The sequence below is a fragment of the Zootermopsis nevadensis genome, unplaced genomic scaffold (genome assembly GCF_977971745.1).
Source record: "Zootermopsis nevadensis isolate Lab colony 2312 unplaced genomic scaffold, Znev_1.0 Znev_ptg000001l, whole genome shotgun sequence".
NCBI classification, from domain to species: Eukaryota; Metazoa; Arthropoda; class Insecta; order Blattodea; family Termopsidae; genus Zootermopsis; species Zootermopsis nevadensis.
This window is the reverse complement of record NW_028259133.1, coordinates 5762480-5782467: the sequence shown is the minus strand read 5'-3', so window position 1 is coordinate 5782467 and position 19988 is coordinate 5762480. Positions and strand designations below refer to the sequence as shown.

Genomic DNA, 19988 nt, shown 5'->3' with positions numbered 1-19988 from the left:
AATAGTCGATAAACTGGGTACGTACACAGACCCTGGACCTGTGCGAATTTCAAGGCCTGACCTTTGATATTTTAGTTCCCTTGGCAGTGTAAATTACGGAGCGCTGTCTGCCCCTAGATTCAGTGTGAATAGAACAAAGGAACATCTTAAAAATAATAGAGAATCTGCTACCAATTTGATGTTGTATGCAGGATGCAAACACCGGTTATATTCTCCTTATTTCTGGTGACTCAGTGTTGAAACTTGAGTGTCCTTAATCACTTAAACTGCCAGGTAGTGTATTTTATGTCTTTTGGCTTTTCCATGTGCTCAAATATCCACGCAGTTTGGAAAGTAACAATCTCATTATTTTGTTACTGTGTCTTTCACATTAAGTTTTGTTATATTTTTCTTATCGTATGGCTCAAATTGCAGTTGTCATTCGGAAGGCGATTTTAAATATACAGAGGTCATGTGGGGGGGGGGGGGGGGGGATCGTGTTTTATTTCAGGTAGCAGCTGTATTTGTGAGCATTATTTAGAGGATCCTCAGGCTTCAAAGAGTAAATACATTAACTTTTCTTCTTCAATTTAAACTCCCTACCACAAATTCACTTAAATATGACATGTATACATATATATATATATATATATATACACACATGTGATAAAAGGGAAGACATTGCCAAGAAAACAGGCTCTAAAACATGAAAAATGTAGTGATCTGAATTATTCTTTCATTATAATGGTTTGTAAGCATGCACATCAGATCTAAAAAAACTAATGTTGATATTTTTTAGGTCCACTTGTATTTATTACATTATTTTATGTTATTTTCTCTGCTTGGAATAAAATAGCTAATAGAGTTTGAAATACCCTTATCTTTCTCTCTGATTATATGCACTGTTCCAAAAATGTTTACAGAAATATAAATTATAGAGAAATAAATAACTACAGAAGTTTGCATTAGAATGACACTGCCCATGTTCACTCAGAGTACTCTGTCACTGGACCATGGTGGTGGAACTTTATTAATTCATATTCACTTGAATGAGAAGGGTATGTAGAAATATCCACAGCCATCAAATTTGACTTGAGTAATAGAATCAGCATCTGTCGACCAGTGAAATAACAAGCTTCATTAATTTCTAATTGATTTCTTCTTAGGTACATTCATAACCCTTCAGAGCAGCTGTTAAATGTGTCTGAGAGTCCTTATCTCTGAATATGATGTGGGTGAATTTTACAAAATATTATTCTAGTCATTTAATTTTTCATTTAAGATGACAGTTTTAATGATAACCTTATATAAAAGTATATTGTTTTAGCTCATCTCATGACTTAAGATTTTTTTATCTTCTGTAATGACATCAACACCCAGTTAGACAACCACCCACGCAAAGGTTGCTGACCCCAGACATCTTTCATGTCACTGGTACAGTTTAAAATTTTAAGGGCAGAATTCTGGCAAACACCAGTTTTTTTCACCCTGCATACAGTTGTATACTTGTTAGTGTTTATGAGAGGAGGATTCCCAGATGATCTAAGTATCTGTTCGGTACTGGTAAAATTAATGGAATAAATGTCAGTACTTAATCTACTCTCTAAACTTTGCTTTTATGAAAGCTGGCAAAGGAATAAGATATAAAAGCGAATTTAATATCACAAGAGCAATCGGGAATGCGAATGTTATTGCAAGGTTTAGGTCCAGTTCCAACATATCCGACAGGGCATCGCCATTATCATCCCTACCATATCGCCCAGTTATATAAGCTATTCCATCAGCATAACGACAAACAAATGATGATGATGCGGTGATCAGAGCGTCTTGGGTCTGTGGGAAGCGAGCGGTACAGTTTGTCTTAGAATCATATGGAAGTCCATTCAGATTGGCCCAGTTATTGTTACCAAACATCAGCAGGTTAAGGAATGTTCCAGCGTAGCGAGACTGAGTCGCATATGTCAGGTACAGAAGCCATTCTGATAAACTGTGGAAAGCCCTGATAAAGAAAAAAATATGTTTATGGTCATCATTCTTAGTTGATTCGTAGTCTATATGGCTACAAAATCTGTTAATAATGTGAATGTAAATTATAAAAGAATCTTTTTAAAATAAAATTGTAACCCTCTCATCAATTAAATTCACCACTTCCCCCAATGACAACAGTTTTGTTTAAATTCCCTCTGAATTTGTGCTGTTCCTACAGGTCCCTGTTTCAGATTGTGAAAATTCTATTAATACAAAATCTTTTATGGCTGTTCTTAGGATTTTGTAATGTTTTGTAGCTGCACATCAGTTTCCAGTGGGGCCCAGAATTGGGGGGGGGGGATTTCATTGTCACTTAATATAGTATCTCGAAATGTAATGATAATACACATTATATTGCACTTTGTTTTACACCACAACTTCCTGTTCTTGAATTTAGACAAAAGAATTAAACTTCTGAATACTGGTTCCACAGGTACAAGTTTTGATAATGCATGCAATTTTTTTAGCAAATGAAGTAAACAGCATGCCACATTCACACTTTCTTAGCAACTTGTGGGCTGCTGAGTTATAGTTGAAGGCAATTTATTGAAACATCATGAAAATTTATTAAAAATACTAGTTAAGTGGGTCAGTTATTTTTTGGTAACAAATGTTAACTATTTACTTAAATCTAAAATAATATTTAAATCATGTGGAAACTATTTCATCATCATGTAAGGTAACAAAGTATAACGAATGTACACAGGCCACACATTTGAGAACCCCTGGACAATTTGATTTCATTCTGAGTTACATTTATATTTCTGGAGTAAGGGATGACTTTATCTAAAATTTTATATAGTTAATATTTTACAGTACTGATATTTGTTAGGTGCCACTGATTTCTTTTAATATTGTACAAGTACCCAATTTTCCATACACAAGTCTCAAAATTTCAAATTACATAACTGTAAAATTTATATTTCATCAATGAAGTCCCTTTAGTTGCATTTTGTGTCAAATGTCAGTGCTGTCACCTATACAGAGACCAGATTCATTCTTACCTGAAAGTGCCACTGCCGAGCATGAGGTATACAACAGTTATGTAAATGCTGACAACTGAAGCTGTGAAAGAGCTTCTCACTACCAACATAAGAGCAATTGTTTGTTGCTGTGCGAGTAGGTAGCAAGCAAGCTGCACTGCTCCAAACAAAAGCCAGTCTGTCACAGTGTTAAGTCCAGTCAACCTGAAAATAAAAATTGTTTTGAAGATACTGTATGTAATTAATACAGCAAGATATTATTCAGTGGGAGAACTTTTTACAGTAAATATGAATTAGCTAATCTTATACATACACATAAGAAAACTCATCCTCGACAAAACAAAGGGCCAAGTAGTGTAGCAGAACACAATTTATTTCAACGACATTTATGTTTCACTGTGGGGAGTTAATGAGTAGCATTTCAGCATTATGGCAGATTAGTGTTTCACCTTTTTTGTATTATGTAATAGCTAGAACAAAACTATGCATTTGCATTTCATGTATATTGTACATTTTAAGGCAAAACATGTTTCCTCTATCCCAAATTTTGCTTACAATTCAGGTCTTATGACATAACCTCAAAAATCCAGGAATGCTAATGTTCATAAAGTCCAAATAAAACAATATTGTGTCAAGCATGCCTGTACAATGACAAAAATGTATATGTGCTACAAATATTTATGTCTTTGGTATGAAGAACTTTAAATGTGTCATAATTAATTTTGTATGGAAAGGATTATTATTATAATTAGTTTGAAACATAATTAAACTTGTTACAGATGCAATCAGGAAACACCTGTATCTCTGTGTCAGAAATTATACTGTTACCAATTAAAGAAATTGTTGACAGTATTCTTTCTTATTGTTACAAACTTGATTTACAAATTGATTTATGTATAAAAGTACACATATCTTGAAACAATGCCATTCCATCAATATTTTCAATTGTATAGTAGGCCTATGATTGTTTAAAATCTGCCCTGACTTCTGTATCATAATATACATTTTTGGTTTAATGCATAAATGGCAGTAATTACTGAATTAATTAATTAATAATGCTCTCATAACATCTGAGGTTATATTGGTGGCCCAATAAACAGTAGTTCATCTGGTTTAAGAAATATATTTGCAGATGACTGCTGTCTTGTGGGTTGTTGCATGCTGCCTCCAGGGTGATCACCCTGATGATGGAGGCAGCATGGATCTTTGAAGCGTTGGCAGACATCTGCCAGACTACACCATGCAACAACCCAGAAGACAGATCATCAGACTCACCGCCATGAAAACATCAAATCCTACAAATATATTTGTACTTTCATTTTATATTTCTTAAAATTATGTTCTTTTAAAAATTGTTCTTGAAGAAAAAAATATGTTCAACTGCTTCTTTTTACAAAGAGTAATGTGCACAGTATTTTCTAGTTATCATCAGTCCTCTGATTCACTTAAGGTTTATTTATCATACTGATTCAGCAATCACGTATACACATTTTAGTTTGTTTCATATTTCTCATCCAGTTTTAATGTTCATAATATTTCAAACCATTTATTACTACATAAATCAGTGTTACTTGTAGAAAATAAATATGGGAAGTACTCACAGATATGTAATGCGTGTTGCAGCTGCAACAGTTACCACAGCAAAGGGCACAGACAGCAGCCAGTAACTTAAAAGGAACAGGGGCCCGCTATAAAGACCTTCCTGTGCCTCTTGATAATACCGCGTTCTGAAGGCAGGAACTGCAGCATCACCAGACATATTTAAAATATATTTACAGTTCATTTGACAATGCTATGAATAGCCCAGAGTGTATAGTGTCAAATTGTAGGATGACTAGCAAATAGTCAGTTGTAAAAGATGTGGAAGGAAGTGAACATGGACTAATTTGACATTCTTTCCTACCAAGTGCATAGAACAGAGGAAAATCATGAAAAACTTGTCTGGATACCCAGTTTTTAGGCAGAGATTTGAACCCAGTATCTTCTAAATATGAAGCAAGCATCATAACCAGGCAACTGCTATGTTGCCATAATTCAAATATTTTATACTGCTTTATTGGAACAATTTTTTGAAGCGAAACATAGATTTCTTAACACAATCTTTTGTAGCATAAACCTTCTGCAGTAGCTGCACATTTGTAATCATGTGAAAGAGGGTCAGATGCCTGAGGAACATACAAAGCCTTAGTCTGTGATGAAGACTGGAAATATTACTTTTACATATCTTAAGTATTAAGGAGAATTGCATATATAAAATGCTTACAATTCAGACACTACTATAAATCCAGTTTTAAGTAAGTGCATGTGAATATAATGTATAGTTCAATAACTGACACAGGCTGTATTCATGCAAAAAGAGTGAACAACACTACATGTTCACTGGCAACAGCTTACATGATACCAACTTTTTCTGTGAATAACACTATTCTGAACCCAGAGGATACCTACAGTATACAATATGTCATCATCATCATCATCATCATCTATGCTGCTTCAGCCCCTCCCCACTTAGGAGGATTCTTTGTCTTTGAAGTGTGCATTTATGAGTAGTGAGTGACAAGCGCGCTGACTCTGCACGATTTCTACTCAATCCTGATTTGACTGGCAGAGCCATCTAGCAGCAAATCAGGAGACTTGGGTGAGAAATGGCTGCAGAATTTTGCTTACGAAACATCTCTTATCATGCTCATAAGGTTCTTTTACATGCCGTAAATCTACAACATGGGACCGCCGGCTTTACTTTCCCTTCGAAGGAAGTTGTGTTAGATTTTTATCACCCTTAAAAATCCACCGACCTTGGCTGTGATTGAACCTGCGAACCTTGGGGTCCAGTAGTGAGCACGCTAACCACTAGTCCAGTAAGGGCAACGTATACAATGTGAGAATTTTTGTAATAAGGCACTAAGTGTTTCATAACACAAAACTAAGGAAATTTTACAAGCATGACATGTAAATTTTCTGACAAGGTATGCAGTAGAACTAAAATTATCATAGAATAATTATAATTATTGTTACATTACACTTATTCTACAGTAAAATGACTATATGTCATGGTTAAGTGGTTAAAAACTTCTTTGTATTCAAGATGTCCCGCGTAAAATCTAAGGCTGAACTCCAGCCAAACTGTATGGTAGTACCTTAAATTAGGTTGTGACCACTTTGTTTCACATCCTTCACAAATGTGCACTAAAAATCCCATCATTTTATCTATATACTCTAGCAACTGAAAGCATTCTTAAATAAATCAAGATTACATAAAGGTGAAATGTTTGTATAACTTTAGTTTCATATATTGACAGTTGCCGTAAAACTAATTATAAACACTTACATGTGGATGATGTTACGATGATGGATACAAAATAAGCTCCAGCCAGGCAATTGAATATTAGCCCATTTCTTGTGACAAATGTTCTTTGGTAATCCTCCATTCCACTATAGAATATCCACAACAATAAGTGAAAAACAGGAAGTGCTAATAGACGCAGGAAAACGTGAGTTAAGCCCACGACACGGAAGTTGAAAGTAGCTGCTAGGTTCCTCCTGGAATAAAAGCACGTGATGACACTGGAATTATATGAGAATACTGAAACATGTAGGAAATAATGAAAGTGCCATAAAAGAATTCTCTATGGAAACTGCTCTAAAGGCCACAGTCAGTATGATATGGAGATTTATAATGAATATGTATTTGTTGTGCTTTATTTAGCAATACTGATTATCATTTTCCACAGAAAATATTGAATGATGCAACTACACAATTAGCATTTCCATTTAGAATAGAATGGGGATAAACTTGGGCAATGCATATTTCAACTTCAGGTTCTCACAGAAGCAAGTATTTAGATGGCAGTCTTCTGGGTTTCAGAGGCACCATTTATGTCTGAAACATCAGTTAAATTCTACCCGACTACATGGAGCAACAACCCAGAAGACAGCCACCTAAGTATTTTGTTAGAAATAAATCAAGAAAAATTTAACTCTACTACTGTCTCAGCATGGAATCCGAAGAAATGGTCTACGGTGAGCCATGGTTGCGTTGTCTTTGCCGTAGACCAACAACGGAAACCTCAAGTAAAACTTGGGCCAGTGGACATTAAGCTGAGTAACTCAATTTAGATAATACACTAACTCATGTGCAATTAAACATTCAGTGTTGTATTACATGAAGTATAGTTTTAAAAAGTACAACCTTTCGCAGTGCTTTATAACAAACCATCGTTTCATAAATTATATGATTCTAATAGACAGACCAATGAATTAATGTTTTTGCCACTGATGATGACTTCTTGAGGTCAAAATGCATTTGGCACAAAGTGTTATTCAATGTGTAAACAGTTTTGTTTGTATGCACAATTTTATATTTTAGTATCCTTGTCAGATTTGAGATTCTCATGGCAGTGAGTATGAAGATTGTTTGCTGTGTTCTAGATTCTAGCACAACCCAGAAGATAGCCAACTTTGTGTTTGTATCTTTTTAATGTGTAATGCTTTTGACTGAATTTTCTTGGTTCATGATCCAGAATAATTCAACATACACTAAACTGTTTCAAAAAATGTGTCTCTTATAGAACACTTTATTTTTCTTAACTTGTAAAATGCAAAGATAATGCAACAATTTTGTACTCATGTATTTGTTTATATTTATCCATCATAGTGATAGACCATATTTTGTTTTCTCATACTTCCTGACAATTTATAACCCAAGATTTTTTGCCCATCTCCTTCATCTGCTGAGAAAACTGGAGTGTTAAATAAAACAAAATGGCAGATAGCACAGTCTTACATATATAGAGTGAAGGCTACTGTGAATGCATTGGGTCTTCCAAAAGCAGAGAGTGGAACCTTGTTATTGGCTAGTGAAGGTGTTGTAGATCCACCAACAACAGTTGGGACCCCCATATTGTGGACTGCCATCGGATCTGTTGCTGGATCTATGATCTGCACTCCTCCAGGAGCTATTGTAGAAGTTTTACGTCGGAAAGGACCACCCTCCAACTTAAACTTCTCTACAAGAGCTGCTATCTGATGATTAGATTCAATGAAACGTTCCCTTGATCGCCGATCGACTGTAGAAAGGCACACTGCAAACATGAAATCTTGCTGTCAGATTAGGTTACTAATTTGTGATTACATTTGTATATGGTACCTATCATGGTCCTTAGTTTTCCATGGCCCTAGTAACATTGATATATATTATTCAAGTACTACAAGTTTGTGGTTTTAATTTAAAGTATTGTACCAGGGTAAAATAGTAAAGCTGTCCCGCTACATGCCTATGCAGGTGCTTGGGGGGAGTGGAGATGTAGCTCCTACTTATTCTTGACCTCATCACTAGATGGGGGTGAGTGGTCAGCATCATGCCCCAGCCACACTTTATCCCTGGGGAAGGATGCCGGTACCCACTGTAGAGGAGGCTGGGTGGGCCCCAGAGCCGGTCTGGACACAGGCTAGAGGAAAAATCCTCTGCCCCCATCAGGGATCAAACCCCAGTCTTCCAGCCCAGCTTCTATTGTACCAGTGTATTCAGTTAAAATCTGAAGTTTCTATTGTAATCATATACAATGAAGTCTGACTGTCCAAGAAGAATTAATACGCTACATACATGTCACAGTGATGATGGTTTTCTACCTAAGCATGGTATACAGGTCTTGTTTTATGTGTGTTATTTTAATGTCACTTTTCACTCTGTGACACCATACACAGAGTCAGCTTAACCTTAATGGAGGATGACAGCTGAAAAACATTTAATTCGTTAGAATAGGGTATTGACTTCCTTCAGTAAACTTAAAGGCTGAATTTATACAAAGAATATCGTCAGCTGTTTTCAAGTGTGCGAAGATAACGCTTGTATTATGTGAATGACAAAAGCATATGGAAGGGCTAAACTGTTGAGGAATTCTTTGTGTTTGGTAACCTTGTCTGTTAATATCAATTGTTTACATGAAATACAAGTTGGAAGAACTTGTTCTTAATCAAGTAATTGGTAGAGTGGCTTCCATGCCTCTTCTATACACAAGGGCTGAGTGGTTTTATTTTTTCTTCCAACTCTTACTGAGTTATATCTTTAGACCACATCTTACTAGGAGCTGATGCAGGTATCTGTAAATTTCAATGGAAAGGTCAAAACCAGTTATTCCTACTGCCACTGCTACTACTACTGCTGCTACATCCATGATCCATATCAATCCATATGCTGTCACTCATTCCATCAGTCTTGCAACAATAACATGAATCACCAAACCACAGAAACAAATAACAATATGTATGTGAGATTTCAGATTTTCGCAGTGGTAAACATAAAGATGGCTGTCTTTTGAATTGTTGTGCCGTGCAGTCTTGTTGAAGTTTACTGACGTTTCAGAGGTGCTTTCTGCCTCCATCATCAGGGCAATGATGATGATGGAGGCTGCAAGCACCCCTGAAATGTGGTAAACTTTGAGTAGACTATACAGTGCAACATCCCAGATAACAGCCATCTTAAGTAACACTGTCATGCTGTAACTTTGGTTATGAGTCCACCAAATTTCCTTTGTTTAATTGCCATATTTTTCAGTTAAGTAAGTATATCATATGATCTCCACTGCAGTATGAATTGAATCTTTTATCATAAATTTTTAATGTTAGGATTCTTTTTTACATATTTTCCTTGGACTGGCAGCCAGTTCAGGCACATTATTTTAAGAATTACTGATCCAGTTGCTTTCAAATATGATACATATGTCTTCTGTTACTTTCTTCATACTTACAGTAATACATCAGGGGGTTTTCTAACTCTGGGCATGGAAATCCAATTGACCGAAAGTAGTCCAACATGAGTCTTGTACCACCAGTATAAACAACATCTCCAAGACAAAGATATGCCACGCGGTCCAAGAATGGAAACACATCTGACCGTGGCTTCTCCATAGTCAGTACCACCGTTCGCCCATACTTCCGTGCATGGTTTGAAAGAATCGAGATAACTAGGTATGTATTCAGAGGATCCAGATCCCATGTTGGCTCGTCTAACAGAAGCACAACTGAAATGTGAAATCACTGTTCAGAGTTCAATATATAGAGCCTGTTTTATATTTTGTGACTTTTCCAAGTAGATTTAATATATGAAGCTTGTGTAACTGTGACCAATTCAGAATAAAATTACAGTATATTCAGACATTACTTTAGCATGTAATGTCTTTGTTTACATATAGTGAGCCTGAAATGTGTTGTGCTTTGCTTTGTCTTAACAGTGAATGAAAGACAAACACTGGTAGTTTGCTTTGTTAGATAGTTCAATGTCAGCCCGTGTATCTTTCTCCAGCCATTCAACTGTCATTCAGAGTCTTACCACAACGGAGTAAGAACATCTGAAGTTACAAATTGACCTGTGCCGCTGATTCCTTGCTTTAAATGGTCCAAATAATTGATTCTGACTGTCTGTACCATATGTTTAACACAATTCACAGCCTAATGGAGTATAGGCTGGTGATCAAGGCACTAAGCTTTCCAAAATATTTGGGTGCACTATGAAAAATACTCATTTATTCATTCATGGATTAAATCTGCATAATGAAGTGGAGCTCCGTGAAGCTGTTAAGATAGTTTAGAATAACCCATCATTTCCCAGTATGCCCAAGAAAATGTTTGTTGTCACATTCAATTCTACAAAGAACATGTTACGAAATGTACTATTCTGGAGCATCGGCAAGAATTTTACCTTTGAATGGCATCAATGACATCAGAATTGTTTGGGTTTTAAGTATTCCGCATGTAACCATGGTAATCAAGATACCTTCAGTCAATTGTGTACACAGAAACGCATGGAAGTCTTCATATAAAGTGCCCACTACTGTCAATTTTTCACCAAAATTGTAACCCATCAATAAATTTTAGTAAAATAATTCAATATCAAACGTCATTGAAACCAATTCAGCTGTTCTCAGGTTGTTACATGTGGACAGGTAGAAAAGGCAAAGCTAATAGGCACATTTTTATGCCACACAACTTGGTTATGTGTTACTCCAAACCACACATTCACCCTACGGCTCCATGCTGTTGTTCGCTGATTCCGATTCAATATCCTTACAATTATACCTGTGGCCATTCCTTGAGGTATGGAAAGCGGCCTCATCGCTGAAAGTAATTATTTGGAGAAACCACAGATTCTGTTCTGACTCATGTAGCAGGAAAACTGCTTCTTATGCAAAGGCCTCCTTAGCTTAATTTTTCACAACTGCAATTTGTAATCCAAGAAACAGTGTTGTTTGCTTAGGGCATTTTTGACTGTCGTCTTCTTTAAGTCTAACTGATCAGTTATATCGTCAATTACAGAGGGTCGTCATAACTCTTCTCTTCAACTTCCTGTTTCTATCTGCTGTTTGTCTATCAACAAATGTTATTCTTTTGTGGGAGAGAGGGCGCTGTATATAAACACAGTGATACTCATGCACTGAAGACTTCTTGGGTGATTAGCCATGTAAATACGGTGTTACTTTTGGAGACTATCCATCCATCATCGGGTACATGTCTGCCCTGACTTTATCCTGCAGTATGATAACGATGTGAATAAATATGTACTTTGTTTACTTTTAGACCAACTCCCTTACTAGCATCTAACAGAGTTCTGTGTTTCACTTTGTGACATTTATGTTTTTACTTAATAAATTAACATTATCAGTGCACACAAAAAGCTGATGTGTTCCACTCAGTTCTATTCCCCCATTTTCTTGGACCTTCCTAATGGCATATTCTATAAACAGTTGATGTACGATCCCATTGTACTCCTACTTTTCTTCCAGTATTTTATGAATTCAAAATACTTGATCATTTGTTGATTTATATTGTCACACTCTATGCAGATGACCCTCAATAATTTTGTCTGTTAATGGAGTTAACTTTGACAGAAGAATGTTGAATAACATTTTATATGTAGCTGGTAACCGTGATATTGCACGATAATTACTACAATCAGTTTTATCATCTTTCTTGTAAATAGGTATAAGAATATATTTCTTCCACTGCTCCACTCAAAGTGGTAGTTATCTGTACCAACTGCTTTAATCTCCACAGAGTTTATTTATGGGTCTTCTATGGTTCTCAGAGTAAACAGCAATTATTTCCTTAAACAGCATTAACCAGTTTATCTTTTTAATGGTGAAGTGTTGTGTTTTATTTGCAGTATGGACTGATCTGTTAAATATTTATATGAGCTTTGATTTCAAAGGATTAATACACTGTGGATCTCTGAATTTAATGTGTTACGTCCTGCTTCAACAATTTAGCCAGACTTTGATCAATACTTTGCGATCATATCTTTTAAACTCTTCAATAGAAATCTTAACCTCAAAAAACACTAAGCTCGCATACTAATGGCTTACCCAACAGCAGACTGACGATCTCTGTTCAAAGTGTATGACTGCGTGAGGGATAATTAGACAGGAGGTGCAACAGATCACTGGTACCAGTGCATGGATCACTGATGCGCCTCTCATTTCTATCCCATTTTCATTAAGTTAGTCACGTAATCAATTAATCAGTCCACCCGATTATATAGATGTTACCTGATAACATAGTTTGCGTTATTCTAAACAAAAAATATAATGCTCCATAATACCTGGGTCCCTTACAAGTTGAACACCAATCATAAGTCTTCGATATTCACTTTGTGTCAGGTCACCAACTGCTCTGTTAGCCACCTGGGTTAATGCCAAGTCAGCCATCACTTGTTTCATTCTCGATCTTTTTACATACCGTGATACCTGTAAAGCAAGTTCACCTTTACAAGAAATTATATGAAAACTGGTGTTTAACTACAATTAAATATGCAAGTCTTTTCATAGGTTTTAAACAACACTTCTGTGTCACCTACTTTTGGTAAGCACTGTAAGATGAATCCCTTCTTGGTTTTCTCAGATTTGTCATGCATGTCACTTTAACATCAACAGAGCAAATGTTAGTGTAAATAAAGTTAGCAATACACACAAATAGGAACCTTTGAACCAATTGTGAGATGAGCAGCATAATGCAGTGTTTGCTGAACTGTGAGTCCGGGCAGGAGATCACACTTGTGAGTGACGTAACCGCAGTTCTGCTGAAACAGTTGTAAGGACATGGGGGCACCATTCAGTAGGATTTGTCCTCTCGTGGGGCCTTGTGCACGACGAGATATTACTTCCAACAGAGCCCTCTTTCCACTACCTAAAATGGGTATTAAGACAACTTAATCACTTCATAAAATGCATTACATGTACACAATAGTAAAGCTGTCCCACTATACGCCATGTAGGCGCTTGGGGGAGAGGAGTTATAGCACATATTCATTCTTGACCTTGGCACTAGATGGGGGTTAGTGGTCAGCATCATGCCCCAGCCACGCTTTACCCCCGGGAAAGGACCCTGCTGGTGCCCATTGGATAGGAGGCTGGATGGGCCCCAGATCCGACCTGAATGTAGAGGCTAGAGAAAAAATCCTCTGCGCCCATCCTGTTTGTGGAGCTCTGCCCACTTGGACCTTCTATCTTGTGCCTAGCCCTCCAGGGTACTGGAAATCCATTTTCTGCCTTGACAGTGATTTGACCATGGTGGGTTAGACTTCCACTGATTCCCTCAGGCCTCTGCCCCTCTCTGGGTTACCTCACTTTAGTGCCTTGTTCTCAGGGCTTGTTGTCAGTGGCTTGTGTTTGATCACACTGACAACTTCCAGGAAGGAAAGCTGACATTATCACAGTAATCTCCAACACTCGCAATTTCATGTTTAATAATAATTAATTATACATATTAAGTATCATGTTTTTTGTCTTTGGTCCCCCTAACCCCATTTTTCACATAAGGTTTGAATTTTATGCATTGCAGTTTTCCTGTTTACAGGAGTTTTGATGAATAGTGAACTGCAAGGGTGTTCTGCACACCACAGAAGTTCTGTGTATATCTGTTGACTTCCATCCTGTGTCATTTCAAAATCCCTCAATTAATAAAAATGGGTCACTTCTTAGAGTTCTCAAAGTATACCAATTGTTATAATTCATTAATCAAGAAAGAAAAGTTTTATATGTAGTACTTTATCTGTACAAGAGGCAAAATTACGTCATTCACCTTTTGAACCCAGTATGGCAAGGACTTCACCTCCATGGACTAATAGGGACACATCTTTAAGAATTACTCCAGTCTTCACACTTCCCATCAGTCGCTGCAAACACGTTCCAGGCTCCACCTTAAAAACAAGATGACAGATTTAGGATTTGAGGTTTTCACAGCGGTGGGTATGAATATTGCTGTCTTCTGGGTTGTTACGCCACGTAGTACGCGGCATAACAACCCAGAAGACAGCAATCTTCAAGATGACAGATGTTTGTAGCAATCGTTGTGATAAGCAGTTTAGACTGAATAAAAAAGTAATTGCAGTTCTGATAATAATAAACCACAAGTACAGCAAATATCAATTCCAAGTGTAGTAGTACTGTCAATCACAAACCACACATATTATTAGTCTGAAGGATTTTGACAAAGATGTGTCATTTAACAGATTAACATTTCTTGACAGTTTTCCTTCAGCTTAGCTTAAAAAATCACATACAACATTTCAGGTTACTATGAAGATGGTTGGTAACCACCTACAAGAACTGTCTAACACTTAGAAAACCACAATTCAAATTAAGATTAAAATGTGTCAAAAGTTTTATTTGATCAAGAAAATATTAAACAGAATTAAGTCAATTTCTACAGTTATTATGGAGTTTATTTTCTAATTCGGGCTTTTAATGTCTGGCACGTCTCATTCAAGGCCAGTGGTGGAAAAAATTAATTAGACCTGTTTGCATGTAAAATGTTAAAATAAAGGTACCTCTAATAATTAACAGCATTAAATTACATAAAGTGAAATAAAGAAAAGATGTTTGCAGCAGATGGAAGAAGAAAATGGGAGGACCCCAACAGGGCTGCCCTGGTCCTCGAGCATTGACATTAAGATGTACGAAATATTTTGTGCACAGTAACACCCTGAGAAGTAAAAATGTGGCATAAAAATACAAAAATGGATCAGAAATAAAGATAGAAGACTGAGTTAAATTTGCAAACTCAAGAACAAATCATTATACAGTGCCAAATTTCCAGTGAATCCTTCTGCACTGAGCACCAAAGTTTTGTAGAGATGGAGAATATTTCTTTTATCTATTACAGATATTGAACATGAGTTGCTTCGTCACATGCTTGTGCTTAGTTTCCGGTACATATTTGTTATGCATCCAACCTAGAATTTTAAAAAAGCAATACCAAACTGACTGGTAATGGCAACAGCTGTGATGCTTCATCATGTTGTTTGAATTCTCATTCATATGCACCAAGAAAATTTTTGTAATTTTTGGTCTTTATTGAGTTTTGTTGCGACTGACCATGGGTGCCGAGTACTGGAATAACATTTTGTTTCAATAATCACCCAGACATGTGTTAAAATAATTCCAGAATTTTACTGTTCTACAGGATTCTATCAGATTAAACAATAATATGAATATAATTCGAAACCAAGTGGGAGATTATTACATTATTAGTTTAATAAGTGTCATCCAATCCATACAAATAAAAATAATTAATCTGCAAAAGTTACAGTTGTGTTACTGATGCCAAGTGAGATACGACTTGATTCCACATTTCCCTTTTTAGCTGTTCTTCATGCTATAGCATCAGCGAAGAACACCTTGTGGGCTTTTCCATGTCCATCTGCCTGTCCGCTTGTCGGAGGTCAACGTTCCTGTGGGGGTACTCAAACTGCATGACCTAGCGTGACAGTAATGTGAAAATGACCTCAGATCACATCAATGCAATGACCAAAGTGAAGAACATCTCTGCAATGTCAGTGTACTCTAAACAGAACACACTTTTAATTTTTCTTTACTTGGCAGCGAGGTGACAGACTCACCATTTTTTCCCAACAAGATGGCAGCGAAGTGTAAAGGCATTGTGACGACTTCTAATAAAAGCTGCGATTCAAGACACTTGGTTCTGAGACATGTACATCAGCTGTTTGCAGACTACTGGTAGTGACAACGTGTTATGTAGTGACCACTGTGAACTAACGCAGATGTGCACACTGCAGCGTTAGAACTGCTGAGGTTTCAGGAAGGCAAAGTTTTTCTAAATGTAAGATTATTAATATTATTTCAGGACAACTGTGACCCAAGAAAGGCTGTGTGTCTTGTCCATCTAGAAAGAAGCGTTGCTGAGTAATGACTGCAATAATCTCCCATAGCAGAATTTGCAGCATGGAAATCGAGACAGCTCGATTTCGTGTAAGCAGGGCGATCGTGAAGGGTGAGTTGCATTATGAAGCATATTAAGTTATACTAACTTGACTATGATCCAAGAACAGAGATGAGACTTGGCGCCAGTAATATTAAACGCAGTTTACCAGATTAGAAATTTTTCTACTTGTAATTATTTTAAGGAGGGGCGCAGAAACTGCTTCGTCCTGGGCCCCGCACCCCTCTAGGGAACCCAGTACAGTCTTAACGCAATGCAGCTCTATGTAATACAAATTCCACATGGAAGAAAACTTTTTTGATATTTGATTGTTACGTTGGTTAGGGCCGGATCATTACTTTGAAGCTTTATTGTGCATCTAATTACAGGTATTTTGGAGTTATAACCTATTGGTAATTGCAGTCGTTTTGTCCAAATTTTGTTCACAAAAGACATTTTTGAAGGTGAAAACTAGCAACTGGTAACCAAAGTGTTTTAAAACTAGCAAACTTCGTAGATTAAAATTTGGGCAGAACTAAGCGTAGGACATCAGAAACATTATTTTAAGTGAGCATACTGCCAACTCGTGTGTACAGTACAATCTCAATATGGGATCTTCATGGGCACAACATTGGGGTTGGCATCTCCCTTTCCTTAGAACAGCACATACTCTTCGTCTCCCCTCCTTTTCCAGACGCCAATGTGTCATCATTAAACTATATACAGAATTATGTATGCGTTTTCCGCTGACTGAAATCGTGAATGGATGAAAGTACCAACGCAGCTGTACTACCACTCAGCCGATAATAAACCTCGCCCTGGTATGGGTATGTTATCAGACTTTCAAAAGCTGTGAAATTCCGCTATTGGGCATTATCATGTTAATGACGCGTTGATAAAAGTAGACTTCTGTATCGTGGAACGAAAAATGTTTTTAACTATGGTAATACGGGCCTACTAGTCAAACAGGACACAAAGACGGAGGCAGTTTTTTTGTGTTCGTTCTTATTCTGTGTGCGATGATAATATCTGGATGTATGTCAGGTGTAGTTCCCATGAATAGTGCAATGCAAATTGGATTATTAGGTGTCAGAAGATTTTGTTTTCAAGACATTCACTTACACATACGAGTTAATTAAAATCCTGTCCGCGACAGCCTGATCCAAGCAGACACTTGTAGTTACGAATTATATACACACAGATTCACATCTCCATGGAGATCATAAAATAAAATACATGTGGGTAAACTATTATTATATCTCTCCTGTTGACTACATGCGTGTTCAGCAACCAACTAATAACTGACTTTGGTGTAGAAAATTTATTTTTCCACTCACAGTGTGTAGTAGGTAGTACATACTGCACACACGCAAGGTTTTTAGGCTGTCCGGCAACACTGTTAAGAACGTGACCACTGACATGGACAGCATCGTTAGTTACTCGGTCATAAAATTGCTTTATGAAAAGTGTGTGTCTTGTGACATTCCCTTAATCAGTTTGGCCGTACATACGAGTCGTTTTGGAACAGCAGTGAAGTTGCTGCCATAAGAATGGGTTACATTGTCGTTTTTTTATGGCTACATAACAAATCACTAACCTTTCTTCCGTCAAGACAACTTAATTTTGAGCTGTGTTCATATTTTTAAATGAGCTTTCTCTAGAATTAGACATATCCATTATCATCCCTGCATAAGTAATACGTCAAAAGAGCCCAGCCTGTGAGAATAATACTGTACGAAGTAACAGAACGCGAAGTCGTGTTGTAACACTTACCTGGCCTGTATGAAAAACGTTGCACAGCTCCAAGGAATATTCATTTCCAATCATGATGGATTTCACTGGACAGAAATGTTTACCAGTTAAGTTCTTACGTAAACTTGCTTTTTGGAATCACTGCTGTTGACACTGTTTCATGCCAAATCCGCGACATTCTGTGGGAAAACTGACGGGATAATGAGACTCCCTTCACGACCAGTTAGGTCAAGGAACTTAGAAGGATAGACATTCTACCATCATTATTCTGTAGTAGTGTGTGTCGGGTTGCAGGAATTCCGGCACTTGTCCTCGATATGCACTGAATTAGAACTCTGAAACACATTAAAATACATTTTACGGTCCATTCCACACCATTATTATTCACATGTGTATATTATGTTTGTGATTATATAATTATATGTATGTCCATGTATTTATGTGTACAATATATGTGTATGTATATGAAATATATACTATGCATTTCCTGTAGGCTTATTTGTTTAAAATTAACTCTTAAAATTGTATTTGTATTTATATTCTCTTCAAATATTATCCATTGTAAATCAGAACCCTGATGATGGGGACAGAGTTGATTCCCGAAACGTTGGTTTACTACGGTAACCAGTTGACGCGGCTGATTGCCCGAGAAGATTTTATTAACTGGTATTTCGTCCAACTTGAACACTGATCACTCAATCCATGATAAATTAATACAATAAACATGCTTTGCAGAAAAGACTGCGATTGATATGATCTGTTAATGTTTTCTTAACACAAATTTTAAGCTTCAAAGATACTAGTGTTTTATGCTAGGCGACTGATTGGTCCCGCAGAATATCGATATTTTATGGGAGGTCAGATATTTATCGATTTTCTAAAAGTCGAGTCTTGTAGGTACAGTATAACACTTTGTGTAATACATAAGATGTAGATCTCATTATGATCTGTAACTTTTATTTGAACACTTTTGTATCTGAATATTTAACGAAATGCAAACAAATTATTTTTCGTCACTGTGTAAAATATCTGTAGTGCGGACAGCTTTGCAGTAATACATTTTGGCCTGAGATAAATGCACATCAACAGCATGGACGCAGGCGAAACACCAAATAAGGCAGTTGGAAAATACGATTTTGCGGTAACTTAATACATACCCATTCTTATCTACTGAATAGCGAAACTCTAATAATGGGGCTGTTGTTCTTACCACAGTCTAGTAATACAGGCGGGTTAGGATTGAAACAATTATGAGAGTAGATAGACCAAAGAATACATAAGATAAATGATGTGCTAGGTGGATACACAGTAAAGTGGACACGTCATCAGTTGCCAGAGCCATTAATAGTCATTGAAACAAAAGAAAGGCTGCGCATGAAACCGAACTTTTTTAAGGATACATTTACAACTTACAACTTAGAACGTGTTTGTGGAACAGATTCTGATATTCCTCGGAAAATTGTCGGAAAGAATATGAGTCATACGCTATACATCCTAAGTTTCTCACCTTTATAGCATAAAATGTAGGCAAAGACCCTCGCGTAGTTTTGTCTCTTTAAGTGTTCAAAGTGTAATTTATAAAGTAAAGTAAAGTTTGTCCCACTATACGCCATTTAGGCGTTTGGGGTGAGAGGAGGTATAGCTCATACTCATTCTTGACCTCGGCACTAGATGGGGGTGAGTGGTCAGCATCTCGCCCCGGCCGGCTTTACCCCCGGGAAAGGACTCCGGTACCCATTGTAGAGGAGGCTGGGAGGGCCCCAGAGCCGGTCTGGACGCAGAGGCTAGAAGAAAAATCCTCTGCCCCCGTCGAGGATCGAACCCCGGCCGTCCAGCCCGTAGCTAGTCACTATACTGACTGAGCTACCCCGGCTCATGTAATTTATAAAACATTCTTTAAATTGTATGTTTATTTAACTACGATATTTGTACTGGATAAGTTACATGCGCGAAAAAGACGTGGATAGATTGACCTATATAGACTGAGGAAAACCACGAAAACTTTAAGCATGGTAGCCTGTGTGCCGTCCCATATTT

General features: G+C 37.0%; 2 protein-coding genes across 4 annotated transcripts in view; one reads left to right on the top strand and one right to left on the bottom strand.

Moving 5' to 3' along the window:
- Positions 1 to 9866, top strand: part of LOC110829251 (uncharacterized) — a 40135-nt gene extending 30269 nt beyond the window's left edge. The window contains exon 8 of one of the 2 annotated variants that reach the window (XM_087357864.1): positions 9739 to 9866. In XM_087357864.1, coding sequence (XP_087213990.1) covers positions 9739 to 9741 — 3 coding nt within the window. In that variant the 3' untranslated portion in view covers positions 9742 to 9866. Of the gene's footprint in view, positions 1 to 6855; positions 7617 to 9738 lie in introns of those variants that run through there. The other variant, XM_087357819.1, reaches the window with a different exon arrangement.
- Positions 769 to 18189, bottom strand: LOC110829247 (ATP-binding cassette sub-family G member 5). Of its 2 annotated transcripts, XM_087358070.1 has the most exons (11): positions 17973 to 18187; positions 15568 to 15737; positions 14061 to 14178; positions 12961 to 13166; positions 12583 to 12727; positions 9737 to 10009; positions 7774 to 8071; positions 6319 to 6530; positions 4592 to 4730; positions 3012 to 3194; positions 769 to 1978 (listed from the first exon to the last, which is right to left on the bottom strand). In XM_087358070.1, the coding sequence occupies exons 3-11, from the start codon at positions 14146 to 14148 to the stop codon at positions 1576 to 1578; spliced, it is 1947 nt and encodes a 648-aa protein (XP_087214196.1). In that variant the 5' UTR covers positions 14149 to 14178; positions 15568 to 15737; positions 17973 to 18187; the 3' UTR covers positions 769 to 1575. The 2 variants fall into 2 exon arrangements, with proteins under 2 accessions (XP_087214196.1, XP_021918492.1); XM_022062800.2 differs by lacking the exon at positions 15568 to 15737 and having other exon boundaries at positions 17973 to 18189.
- Between the last annotated feature and the right edge of the window lie 1799 nt (positions 18190 to 19988).

What these genes read in the sequence shown, in the direction of transcription:
- LOC110829247 (XM_022062800.2), bottom strand. Translation starts at nt 18,026, where the DNA reads ATGATTGGAAATGAATATTCCTTGGAGCTGTGCAACGTTTTTCATACA. An exon ending in TGCCATACTGGGTTCAAAAG is followed by an intron (nt 13,167 to 14,060) that starts GTGAATGACGTA and finishes TACCCATTTTAG; the next exon opens with GTAGTGGAAAGAGGGCTCTG. An exon ending in TCAACTTGTAAGGGACCCAG is followed by an intron (nt 10,010 to 12,582) that starts GTATTATGGAGC and finishes TTCACATTTCAG; the next exon opens with TTGTGCTTCTGTTAGACGAG.